Source organism: Heteronotia binoei, chromosome 1, assembly GCF_032191835.1.
Source record: "Heteronotia binoei isolate CCM8104 ecotype False Entrance Well chromosome 1, APGP_CSIRO_Hbin_v1, whole genome shotgun sequence".
Classification (NCBI taxonomy): domain Eukaryota; kingdom Metazoa; phylum Chordata; class Lepidosauria; order Squamata; family Gekkonidae; genus Heteronotia; species Heteronotia binoei.
Window position 1 is genome coordinate 247803335 of NC_083223.1, and position 13106 is coordinate 247816440.

General features: G+C 51.8%; 1 protein-coding gene across 1 annotated transcript; it reads left to right on the top strand.

Annotated features, from left to right (window-relative positions):
• The first annotated feature begins 3448 nt into the window (after positions 1-3448).
• Positions 3449-12271, top strand: ABHD1 (abhydrolase domain containing 1). Its single transcript, XM_060251132.1, has 9 exons — positions 3449-3604; positions 6870-7030; positions 7346-7531; positions 8848-8893; positions 9117-9229; positions 10871-11044; positions 11284-11332; positions 11459-11624; positions 11718-12271. The coding sequence occupies exons 1-9, from the start codon at positions 3533-3535 to the stop codon at positions 11954-11956; spliced, it is 1206 nt and encodes a 401-aa protein (XP_060107115.1). The 5' UTR covers positions 3449-3532; the 3' UTR covers positions 11957-12271.
• The last annotated feature ends 835 nt before the right edge of the window (positions 12272-13106 follow it).

Genomic DNA, 13106 nt, shown 5'->3' on the forward strand with positions numbered 1-13106 from the left:
CAGCAAGCTGGGTACTCATTTTACTGACCTCGGAAGGACGGAAGGTTGAGTCAACCTCAAGCCGCCTACCTGAACACCCAGCTTCCACCAGGGATCGAACTCAGGTTGTGAGCAGAGCTTAGGACTGCAGTACTGCAGCTTTAACACTCTGCACCACTGGGCTCTTACAAGGGGGGGAAAGCAGGGTATAAATGTAAAGAAATTTTTAAAAATGCAACCCCCCCCAAACCAACAACAGTGGGACACACAAAATAGTCAGCTGCTTATCAGATGTCTTTCCGTTCCACCCTGCAGTCTGTTTAGGACAGTGACCAGTCAAGAGTTCCACATACACAGTGGTGCCATGATCTGATCCCAGACACCCAAGCAGGCAGCCGGCCACAGTGTCCCCCCAGGCGGAGAAGCCACACAACATCCAGCCAGGCAAACCCTGATGCTCATTCACACAGGCCTTCTTCTACAAGCAGAGAAGAGGCGCTCAGAGGGCTGCTGCCCATTCATTCCACTGTCAGCCGCGGAAGCACCCTCAGCGCTCCCCTCGGCCTACCAACCAACCATCCTCCGCCGGCGGCCCCACGCCCTGGCAGAGGGCAACTCTCTCTCTCAGGGCACGATCCATCCAGGCACACACGTGCAGCAGGTGCCCGCCCAGCGTCCTCGCCGCCAGACCCTCCGGCGCGCTCCCCTGGGCTCCCCTCCCCTCGCCTCCCAGCACTGCAGTGCGGCGCCGTCCACGGCTGGCCACGCACCCGCGGGCAAAGCGCTCCTGACCAAGCACCCGACTCGGCTTGCGGCTCAGCGGGGACGGAGGGAGGGGCGCGGGGGACACACAGGCCAAGGAGCCGCCTTCTTCTCCCGCCGCCTGGCTGCGCTCTGCTTGGCGCCCCCCGCAGTCCCTGGGGCCACGTGGCGTGGCGGGGGAGGCGGGCGCTGGCAGTCTGCAGCCCGGGCCCGCCCTGCGCCCCACCGCAGCCCCCCCGCCCTCCGGTCGCGTCGCCTGACACAGGAAGCTTCCTGCAGCGGCCCTTCTACCCATTCTTTCAGTGGGCGACACAAGGCCGGGATCGAACCCGTGTAACGCAGGAGGAGGACTGGAGGGGAGTCCTCACTTTACCCTTCATCTCACAGCCCAAAGCGCGCACAGCGACCCCGCAGGGAATCCCTCGTCAAGGGGGATTGCAAAATCAGGGGTGGTGTGGCGGGGGGGGGGGGGGGAGAGGGAAGCTCATGGTTGGCTTGCGTGGGGGAGCGCTCTAGTGCCGGCGTGAGCTGTCGGCTTCCACAGATCTCTTCCTCCTATCGCCTCGGGCAGTGGCTGCTGTTTCCTTTCGGCTCTATCGGCTGCCTTTGAACGCAGCCCCTCTCGAGACGTGGCCTCAGACAGGCGGCCGGCAAGAATCATAGCAAGACTGAGATAGACGTATCGTGTGCTGTCTGCAAGGAGCGTTTAAATGCCTTTGATCTCAAACATTCCCTTAAAGTAGAGGGTGGAAAGGAAACACGCCGGGGTTTGTGTTTACGTTTTTGATACAAAAAGGATTTTTAAAAAAACGAAATAATTTTTCCCCGTCAAGCTTTTCAAAAAGAGGCAGTATGGTGTAGCGGTCAGAGGAAACCCAGGTTCGAACCTCCGCTTTGCTCACTGGATGACTTTGAACCAGTTCCGCGCTTTCTGTCTAGCCTACCTTACAGGGTTGTTGTGAAGATAAAATGGAGGCGAAAAGAATGATGTCCGCAGCTTTGGGTCCCCATTCTCTAGGAAAAGGTCGGATAGGCTCCAGATAGACGAGAAATTTGCAAGCGTGTTTGTTTCTAAAGAAAGAAAAAGGTATTTGAGCTGTAGGGGTAGGCGACAGGTATGGGTCGGAGAAGTTTACCATTGCAAAGTGTTAGAAAAAGGAGGCTTGTGGCACCCTAGAGAGTAACCGCATTATCCTGCCAGAAGCTTTCTGGGCAGCTGTCCCACTGGGTCAGAGGCACGCACGGCAAATGCATTTCCCCCCTTTAGATGAAGCGGGCTTTAACCGACGAAAGCTTCTGGCTGAGGCAGTTAATCTGTTAATAGTTCCAGAGGGATGGCCGTTTAAGCAAAAATACGACAATCAGGGATCTGATGGCGCCTAAAAAGCTAACCACATTTACAAGCTTCGCCGGACTAAAGCCTGTTTTTAAAGGGCTATGAATGGATCCTTTAAGGTTGCCCAGCTCCAGGTAAGACCTGGAGATCTCCCGGTATTCCGACTGCTCTCCAGACAGCAGAGACCAGTTTCCCTTGGGAAAAGGGCTGCTTTTGAGGGTCTGCTCCAGCCTCCAGTCCGCCCCAAATTTCACCTTTCCAAAACTCCACACCCCCCCGTCCCAAAATCTTCAGGAATTTCTATTCCGGAGCTGGTTTTAGGGAGCTAGCCATCAGTCTGCAGTAGTAAAAGAACAAAATTAGAATTCGGTACCTTCTTAGAGATCAACAAAACTACCAGCACGGTGTAGCCTTTCTGGTGTCTGATGGAGTTTTGACCTCTGAAAGTTTATACCCTGATTATCTTGTCGGTCTTTAAAGTGCTCCTAGTCTCGAATATTGCTCAGTAAACATAAATCTGTTGGGGAGAAATCTTTAGTGGGTCTTCCCAGAAATAAGTCCAATATTATTTACCAGCCCCCAGCAAAGTATCCTTAAGGACTGCAGCCTCTGTCTCGAAAGGTGCCACAAGACTCCTCTTGTGGTTGTTTGGGCTATGACAGAACTAACGGGGGCTAACAGCTACTCCGGGGACCTGGGCTAGGGTTGCCAAGTCCAATTCAAGAAATATCTGGGGACTTTGGGGTGGAGCCAGGATACATTGGGGGTGGAGCCAGGAACCAGGGTGTGACAAGCATAATTGAACTCCAAAGGGAGTTCTGGCCCTCACATTTAAAGGGACCACACACCTTTTAAATGCTTTCCCTCCATTGGAAATAATGAAGGATAAGGACACCTTCTTTTGGGGCTCATAGAACTGGACACCCTGGCCCAATCTTTTTGATACTTGGAGGGTGTTTTGAGGAGAGGCACCGGATGCTATGCTGCAAATCTGGTGCATCTACCTCAAAAGTAGCCCCCCCCCTCGAGCCCCAGATACCCACGGATCAATTCTCCATTATACCCTATGGGAATTGGTCTCCATAGGGAATAACGGCGTGCCCAGCAGACATTCTCCTCCCTCCTCCCGCTTTCTGTTGACCCTGAAGTGGGGGGAGGGACTCCAAAACCGGGGGATCCCCTGCCCCCACCTGGGGATTGGCAACCCTAACCTGGGCTGACATCAACGCCTTCTCTCGTTTTGGCTCTGCCCCTCCAGCCGCAATGAGTGGCAGGCGGAGGCTGCACGGTGCCCGTCACAAAGATGGCCGCGGGCGGGCGGGGTTTCGCGCCGGCCCATCCCCAAGAGGGCGGTCCAGCTGGGGAAGTGGGCGGTGCTTGCTCCTTCCGGCAGCGGCGGAGTTCGCTGCTCGCTGCGGGGTTGGCTGGTTTGGCGGCCGAGGGGCTGCGCGGAAGATGCTGGGGCTGTCGCTGTTGGTGGGCTTCAGCACCGGGTTGCTCGCCTATTATTGGGCTCGCGTCCCCAAGGTCAGCGCTGCCGCCTCTTCGAGCGCCCTGGACGGGCTGGGCAGGCGGGAGGAAGCCGGCAAGTTCTCCTTCTCCGGCAACCAGGAGGTTGGAGGACGGGTGGAAAGGGCTCTTCTGCCCCGGAGCCTGTCCGGCTGTTGCCAACAAGCTCCCGCCGGTGGGAAACGAGGCGTGTGGCTCAGCTTTTATTACTCTCTGTTGCTTCTGCTTCCTGTGCTTCATTGCTCCTTGGTGCGACTGAGCATGTACAGAGTGCCTTCCTCTAGTTCCTGACAAACGACAACCGTTTATGCCTACCATTTCAGAGATAGGGAGCTTTCCAAGGGCGAAGGCGGGGTGGGTGGGGGTTAGACAGACCAGAGGTTGCGGAGCTTTCACTTTTAAAGAGACTGAACTCTGACCGCCTCTTTCCTCTAGATCAAGGGTGGGGAGCCACATGTGGCTTTCACACATATTGTGTGGCTCTCGAACCCCCACCGCCCTGTCAGCCAGCTTGGAGAAGGCATTTGTCTCTTTAAATCACTTCTCCAAGCCAGCTAGTGGCTTGGATAATGTATTTAAAGTTGCTTTCTTTCCACCTCTCCCCCCAATCTATTTGCCTGCCTTCCTATCTTGCAGCTCTCAAACACCTAATGTTCATGTCTTGCAGCTCTCGAACATCTGACATTTATTCTTTTGGCTCTTACATTAAGCAAGTTTGGCCACCCCTGGTCTAGACTCACTTCCTTGGTGGGAATATTGAGGTCAGGCTTGGCATGCTTGCGGAGGGGGGGGGGCGCTACTCATCTCCCCATCTGTTGGCTCATCCGGCTGCTTGTGCCAGCTCCTTTCTCCTCCTGTGACTGTCTTTGGGATGCCCAGTGGTTAATTATTTTAAATGGTGGGGCTTTCCAGAGAAGTTTGAAATTCTGTCTTGCCCTGTCCCAGATGTTTTCACAGGGTAGCCGTATTGGTCTCCAGTAAAACAGTTTGATTTGAGTCCTTGGAGATGAACAAGAGTTTCAGGGTAGAAGCTTCCGAGAGTCAAAGCTTCCTTTGTCAGATGTGGGGGTTTTTTTCTTGTGAAAGGGAAAAGATGCTTGGTACATACTGGGATATAGTCTTCCTTTTATTGTCACATGTTTAAGGCTAATCCCTGCTGCAGAATACAAATCTTGTAGCTGGGTGTCTGATTGTAGTTATTAGGTATGGAAACCAACACCCTATTTCTCACCTCCCACCACTGGCTGCTCCAGTGTGTTTCTCTTAGGTCACTTTCCTTCTGTGCCTTTCCATACAGATATTGTTTTTCAGTCCCCTCTAGAATACACACCTTCCTCTACCTTAATGCCTCCCTGTAACTACACCCTGCCCATGAAACAAACAAACAAACCATAAAGCAGAGGGTGTTTCAATATAAACACCTTTGCACTGGAGTCAGGACAGGTGTGCGTGGGTCAGGAAGCGCGTGCTTCTAAGGGCAGCTGACCCACTTCACCAATACTTGTTTCCACTGTGTAGTCTCTGCTAGTATTCCTCCAAACAAAGATGCCTACTTCGGGGGGTGTCCCATGAGAAGACATAAGGAGAAGAGCACACACATAGTGCAGTTCCTGCGTTTTGCGGGGGATTTGCTTCAGTTCTTGACTGGGGCTTTTTGTTATATGTTGGGTTCTAAGAATCTGAGAACTGTGTATTGGATGGATCAAGTGAAAAATCAGGCTCATATATTCCCTTGGAAACGGCTTCGCTGGGGGAGACCCAGGTTCAAACCTTTTCTCAACTGTAAAGCTTGCTGGATGACCTTAGGCCAGGCCCGTAGGTACAGGGGGGCCAGGCCCATTCTTTCAACCTCCCTTTCCATCTGCATAGCCCCTTTGCTCACCACCACTCTGAACAAGTAGTAGCATTGCACATAAGAAGGGGTGGGGAGTGGAGCTGCTGCAACTGCCCAGGTGAAGGGGTTGTGGAGCTCAAGGCAGCTTACAGTGCCGAGAGCCTAGGGCTGCCAAACTGGGTGGCCTCCTGGCCCCCTCAAACAACAAATTCTGCTGTGGGCCCCACCAAACATGGAATCTTGGCTACGGCCCTGCCTTAGGCCAGTTACCGCCATAATCTCTCTCCACATCATCTGCCTCAAAGGGTTGTTGTGAGTTGAAATGGAGAAGAAGGCGGCACTACCTTTGGGACTACCTCTCCCCATATGAGCCCTGCAGGGCTTTATGATCAGCGACTGTTCCTCTTAGTGGTACCCAGCCCCAAAGATGTCCAATTTGCCTCAACTAGGGCCAGGGCCTTTTCGGTGGAATGATCTCCCCTTGTAGATTCAGGCCCTGCAGGACCTACTGCAAGCCCACAGGGCCTGTAAAACAGCTGTTCCACCAGGCCTTCAGTTGAGGTGGTGGACGTCACCCGTTATTGGCCTCACCCTCCCAATCTAGTGCTGGAGGACCTGACGGACTTGGATCAATAAGCCATGCCTGTTGAGGCTGAATCTGTTACTTTTAGCTTCTGTAATTTTAGCTCTTTATATAATTTTAATCTGGTTTTGTTTGGCTGCCTGATTTTATGCTATAACCCGCCCTGAACCTGTTTTATGGGAAGGGCAGGCTATAAGCCCAATAAAATAAATAAATAAAGAGAAGAACTTTCCTGCACTGGAACTCACCTTATCAGATACACAACTCTTTTTTAAAATGACTTGGGTCCTTGGGATGCCGAACGAGGGGTCTACATCTTGAAAAAGTGCCATCTTGTCTGCCAGTCAATTGGTTGCCTGTGGGTGTTGGGCAGAACCACAGAAGCAGTGGTCGTCTGCTGCACCCTTGCCAAAAAACCCACAAAAACTGTTAGCCTGCTTGCTTGTGCACACAACAGTTGTAGTGCTCCCTCTAAACTTTGGAACCTTGTGAGCAAAAATTATCCTTTGTGAGCTACTTTGAAGTTGTGAGTGAGCGATTTGTCTTCTGCATAAATTAGTTTGCTCTGGGGTCATCCTTCCTGAGCTAAGACAAAAATGTGTGAGCTGGAAGCTAAAAAACAGTGAGCTAGCTCATACTAACTCAGCTCAGAGGGAACACTGACTGACTATGAGTAGTCATTTGCAGCATATAGACAGCAGCATATAGAAAAGAGAGACTCCTGCCTGGTTGTTTCACAACACCTATTACTCACCCCAGGCAAGTTACTTACAGATCTCCAGTTATGCTGTTTCCTGCAAGGAGGCCTGTGGGTGTGGGTGGATCATCTGGAACTGAATCTGGGCTGGCCTTTCCCCCATATACAGCGCCCCCTGCTGGTGGCTTGTCAGCCATTCCGTTCCTTCCTGGAGAAGTACTGTCCCATTGTGGATGAGACGTTCTATCCTACACCGTGGTGCTTTGAGGGCCGACTCCAGACCATTGTTCGTGTCTTCCTCAAGTCACGCCCACAGGTCCACTACCGCAGGTAGGACTGGGGAAGAATACTGGGAATGTCTCGGGGGCAATTATTCTTCTGTAGGCTGCATGAGCAGCTGTTTGCAACTGCTTAGGCAGGTGAGCACCGAGTTTTGATCCCTTGCATCCTATTAATCTATCCTAGGCCCCTGGGGCACAATATCTTGTTTTCTAGTCCATCTAACCTCGGCATAGAGTAGAGGTCACTGGAGGAGAGGTAGCTGAAAATTTCCAGTGTTGTGTAGGGGGTTGGACTAGATGACCCTTGAGATCCTTTCCAGCTCTGTTTCCACCCTATCTCTTTGTCCCTTCATTTCCCATTTAGCGAGGTGCTGCGAACTGAAGATGGAGGGCAACTGTTGCTGGATTGGGCCAACGATGAAGACAGGAATACAGGCCACCCTGACCCAGAGAGCTGCCCTATTGTCTTATTCCTGCCAGGCCTGACAGGAAACAGTGAAGAGACCTACATCCTGCACATGGTGTGCACAGTCCAGCTACAGGGCTACAGGTGAGAAAGCTTCATTAGGTCGTCTGTGCCAGTTTCCACAACTGTGAAGTAGGCATAAAGAACTGGTTATGGAGCAGCTTTCTCTTGCCGTGTGTAAATTTTGAATAGTCCCCTCATACCTCTGTGACCTGTCTACTGGAAGAATGGCCTCTTCTGACAAGAACCTATGCACTCACCTCAGGTTTAATCACTTAGAGAATGATTAAAACGTGGAATTTGGTGTCTGAGGATGTAGTGATGGCCATAGTAATAGATTAACAGTGAATAGGTCTATCAGTGGCTAGTAGCCATGGTGACTAAGGGGAACCTCCACATTCAGAGGCAGTAAACCTCTGAATCCCAGAGCCAGGAGGCAACATCAGGGGAAGTGCCCCATTGTTGGCTGTCCAGGGGAACTGGTTGGCCACTATGTGAGACAGGATGCTGCACTAGATGGGCCACTGGTCTGATCCAGCAGGGCTCTTCTGATGTTCTTAATCTGCTTCAGTTGGAGCCATTCCTCCAGCCACCACCCAGTCTTGCCCCTTGATGACAGGCACTCCAATTTTCTAAAATGCTTCTTTGATGGGTATTAAGTGGCAGATCATGTCTGCGGAGATTATAAGAGGCTGGCTACTGGCATTTGAAGGCAGCCCCATGGCGCAGAGTAGCTAAGCTGCAGTATTGCAGTCTCAGCTCTCTGCTTACGACCTGAGTTCAATCCCAGGGGAAGCTCGGTTCAGGTAGCCGGCTCGAGGTTGACTCAGCCTTCCATCCTTAAATGAGTACTCAGTTTGCTGGGGGCGGGGGGGAAGTGTAGATGACTAGGGAAGGCAATGACAAACCACCCTGTAAAAGTCTGCCATGAAAATGTCATGATGCGACGTCACCTGAATAGGAAACAAATGGTGCTTGCACAGGAGATTACCTTTACTTTTTACTGGCATTTTAAAACCCAAAAGTTCACAGAAATGTAATTTCTAGCTTTGGCTGGCTTTGTATGGGGCCTGGTGTCATAATAAAATATTTCAACTTGTGGGGCAGAGCTTCCTTGCCAACTTGGGCCAAATGGCTATGTTTAGAAGATGGTCTGAAGGCAAAGGCTGGCAAGAGTGATGGATGGTGAGGTAAAGTTGCCAGCTCTGGGTAAGGAAATCCTAGAGATTTTTCTGGGGGGACTGATCTCTTTGTCTGGAGATCAGTTGTAGTAATGGGAGGTTTCCAGGCCCCACCTGGTGGTTGGCAACCTTTGGCTGAAGCCTCTTGTACGAGGCAGCGTCAGGGTGGAGGGTGATGATCCTGCCAGTCAGCTCAACTTCCTTCTCTTTTCCTTCCAGGGCGGTTGTGTTCAATAACAGAGGTTGCAAAGGAGAGGAATTGCTGGTGCGTACTAGTCTGGCCCATACCTGTGTTCCCCTTTTGCCTGTCTTTTGCCGGGTATGATGGATGTTTGCAGTGACAGTGCAGAGATGCTTATCATGCCCCTTCCAGACTGGGCACGTTGCTTCTCTCTGCAGAAGGGGGTGACTTTTCATCCATTCTCTGCCGTTTGGCTGAAGGCTCCCAGTATGGTTTCCAGGCCTTCATGCCTGCTTCTCTCCCTCAGACCTACCGGGCTTTCAGTGCCAACAACACTGAAGACTTGGAGCTGGTGGTGGCCCACATCAAGAGCCAGTTCCCTCGGGCACCACTGATGGCAGTTGGCGTTTCAATGGGCGGGTGAGTTTTAGCTTGGTCATTTGTGGGGGAAGATGTAATTGTTCAAGGGAACAGGAATGAACACTTGCCGTCTGTCCTGTGCTGCCTCAGACCATGGATCTAACAAGGTCATCATGGCCAGCTTTGTGGCAACAGCTCCCTTCTCAGGCACAGGTCTTTCATAACACCTCCTACCTGATCCTTTTAACTGGAGATGCTGGGGATTTGAACCAGTGATCTTCTACATGCCCAGCAGAGGCTCTGCCACCAAGTCCTTGGCCAAAAACTGGTCCTTCCACAACAAAGAAGTCGCTAGACTACACTCCTATTCGCTTTCCAGCTTGATTGGGCTTTCTTTGGCCCAATTGGGAGCTTCCTCAAAGCTGTGAAATCCAGAAATCCTCCTTGGGTCACATGGCTGACTCATGCTTGTAGGAAACCTCCACTTGGCCGCCCCACCCCAGCTCCTTCCTGCTCTGCCTGGGCCCAGTTGCAGGGTGCGGTCAAGAGGATGACTTCCCTGTTGTTTTCTCATACTTGTTTTCATTGTCTGTTGCCTCTGGTGCTTTTTAATGTTGACAACCATGATAACAATTTTAAAGTTTTTGTAAAACCATTGACGTTTTTACCACAGTCGTGTCCCTCAGCCTCCACCAAACCCAGCACTGGCAGCCCACTTTCTTGTATCCATTCTGTTCCCACTCATCTCAATGCATTGTGTGCTCCCCCCACCCTTAGGGGGCTGCCTGTGATTATTCCCTCTATTTAGTGGCCTGAGAATGTAGAAGTCCCTTTTTAGGAGCAGTCAGAAAGGGAATGTTACCAAAAAGAAACCTACAGCTAACCAGGCCTCTAGCTAAACATGGGCCCACAGGGCCTGCCCCCCTGGCAGTTTTTTTTTGGGGGGGGCTTACCCCTATCCCAGGGCCATCCCTTCCCTCCTGCACCATTTAAATCGCATAGGAGGGTCACCCAGGAGCAACCACTGCCCCTCCCATGCCAGTTAAAGGGCCCACCAATCAGCTGCTTGGCGGGGTCTTTAAATCATGCTGGAAGAGCAGCTGCTGACCTCCCTTGCAATTTAAAGGGCCCCGCCAGTGAGTTGATTGATGGGCCGTTTAAATTATGTGGGGAGTGTGGCTGCTCCTGCAAGTCCCTCCCCCATGATTTAAATTGTGCAGGAGGGGGTGGAGGAGGGAGAGGGGCAGCCCCTGGCCTGCCCAGCTTCCTGCTCTTATCCTTGTAGCCCCCTCCCCCCCCAGCCCCTAGCTACAAGGCTGAAGTTAACTGTGCCATCCTAAACAGTTACGCCCTTCAAAGCCTACAGTGCACTTGGAAAGATACAGCTCTGTTTAGGATTGCACTGTAACAGAACAAGTTGTTTCTCATCAGGTTGATGGGACCTGGAGCTCTTCCATCAAAGGCAATGGCAAGCCACCTCTTGCCTTGAAATCCCCAAAGGGTTGCCATAAGTTCCCTGTGACTTGACAGCACTCTCTTCCACCACCATCACATCATAGGGGGTCATGATGCTGCAGCCAGACTGGAAAGACACCTGGTGAGCCAGGGGCATAGGGACTAGGAGCCACACGCCCAATGGCTAGTTGTCCCCAGGAGCAACTCCATCACCCTTCCCTCCCACTGACACTTCTTCTCTGGCAGGATTCTGGTGCTCAACTACCTGGGGCGGAAAGGCCATGAGGCTGGGCTGGTGGCTGCTATGACCTTCTCTGTGAGCTGGGATTCCTTCGAGACCACCCACTCGCTCGAGAGACCCCTCAACCTGGTGCTTTTCAACCAGCGACTCACAGCCAACTTGCGGAAGCTCATCCAACGGTGTGTGTTTTAAAGGAGGAGGTGCAAGAAATGGGAGGACTGGACTTGCAGGGTTCAGGACAGACATTCTCAGAGGGAAGGAGAGGATATGTGAATTTCCAGAGTAAAGAGGGCCCCTCTAGATGAACCCCCCAGAGCAAATGTGATCCTCCTTCCCCTCCTGCCACAAGACCCCAAGACAAGTCTTTCCTCCCCTCCTTTCCTTCTGGCTCCCCCACTGACTTTCCATCATATTCCAGGCACAGAAAGGTGGTTGCTGAGAAACTGGATGTGGATCATGTGCTGAAGGTACCATTTCCCCCAATCCCAACATTGCCTCTTCTGTCTCCCCTCGCTGAGCCTTGCAACACCCTGATGCTTTGGTGTGATCTCACCCTCTCTCTCCTTCTCTTCCTCCCCTCTCCCCAACACTAGGCTCGTTGCATTAGGGAGTTTGATGAGCGCTACACATCCGTGGCCTTTGGTTACAACTCATGCAAGGAGTACTACCAAGCAGCCAGCCCGTGTCACAAAGTGCACCGCTTCCGTGTGCCAGTGTTGTGCCTTAACGCCTCTGATGACCCCTTCTCCCCTCAGCATGGTGAGTCCTGGCCCACACCCTATCCTGCTCTCCTAGGCTGTTCTCCTCCTGGAGGAGAGCTGTCTGCATTTGACTTTGTTGTTGTTGTTGCAGCTATTCCTCTAGATGCTGCTCAGTGTGTGCCCACATTGGCCTTGTTGGTGACATCCCACGGTGGCCACATAGGCTTCCTGGAGGGCCTATTTCCACGCCATGGGAGTTACATGGACCGTGTCTTTGCCCAGTTTGTGAGTGCTGTCTTTGAGCATCAGGAGGAACTGCAGGCTGCAGTAGCAGCCAAGGAAGACAAAGAACTTGAACAAGACCAGAGTCTTCTGCTGCTGGATCAGTGAGAAGACACCACTGAAGACTGGGCCAGGAGATTCCAAGCCCTTCCTGTCAACCTGTGGCTCTGATCCCACCTGCCCTCCCAGGTGGAGGGCCTGTATTTGCCTTCACTTTTAGGGAGGCGGCGAGATTATAGCCAAGGCATGTGCCACTATGCTGCAAACCCTTGTTTTCCAGTATGATCTATCCCACATGAAAGGCTGTGCCCCTGAAGGGATGTCTCCATGTGTCCACACCAGCAGGTGGCATTGGAGACTTCATGTATTTTGGGGAGCAAGCAGTGGGATGCTGAGCTGAATACAGAGCTATTTTTTTCCATAGAGCGATCTAGTTTTTTTGCTTCTAAATAGGAAAGAAGTTGTGGGCATCACTATTACAGTGGCATCGCTGCACCTCACAGGGATGCTGCTTTGACCCTCCTGGACCACACTTACTTGCCTGAGTGTGAGATCTCCAACTCCTTTTAATTAAACTTCCCTTCTTCAGTTAACAAAAGCAACTGACTTTAGCCAAAAATGATTGCGTGCTCAGTGTGCAGTGTGAGTCGCTCCTAAGAGAAAGGTAGGCACAGTCCAAATGTGCTCTTGGAAAAGAATATATACATTTCTCCACGAGGCCGAGGAGAGCCTCTAAAATCTCATTCTTGCACAACCAAGGGGCACCGACCTGGTTCCTTCCAGGCAGCCAAGTGCAGCACCCCACTGAAACTTATTCCACACTTGAACACAATTCAGCTGTGATGTGACAGTGTGTGTGATCCTTAACAGACGGTGGTGCACTGCTTGCCTCCTACACCGAGAAGAACCCACCGCCAGACCTTTGCCTTACTTGCAGTAGAGACAATCTCAGGAAAGCTTTTTTACAGAAAATTTCGCCATGAGATCAGAGGCTTTGAGTGCAAATTCATACATCAAACACTTCATTGCAAAGTCTCATCTTCATAGGCTAACTTCCAATGGGAGGAATGCAGGTGCTTGGAATATTTAGCTGCTCTGTGCTGCTGCCTCTAGGAGGGGCAAGAGTGAATGAACAGCGCATAATGGTCGGCTGTTCAAAATTTCACATAGCAGATGGTGGTGAAGCAATAATATTCATGTTCTTCCTTCCTTCGCTAGATGCACATTTAAGATAGGATGGGTGTGATATTTCCCGCTC

Coding starts and splice junctions, on each gene's coding strand:
- ABHD1 (XM_060251132.1), top strand. CDS start 3,533: ATGCTGGGGCTGTCGCTGTTGGTGGGCTTCAGCACCGGGTTGCTCGCC. Junction 7,532..8,847: donor GTCCAGCTACAGGGCTACAG/GTGAGAAAGCTT, acceptor TTTTCCTTCCAG/GGCGGTTGTGTTCAATAACA. Junction 11,625..11,717: donor CCCCTTCTCCCCTCAGCATG/GTGAGTCCTGGC, acceptor TTGTTGTTGCAG/CTATTCCTCTAGATGCTGCT.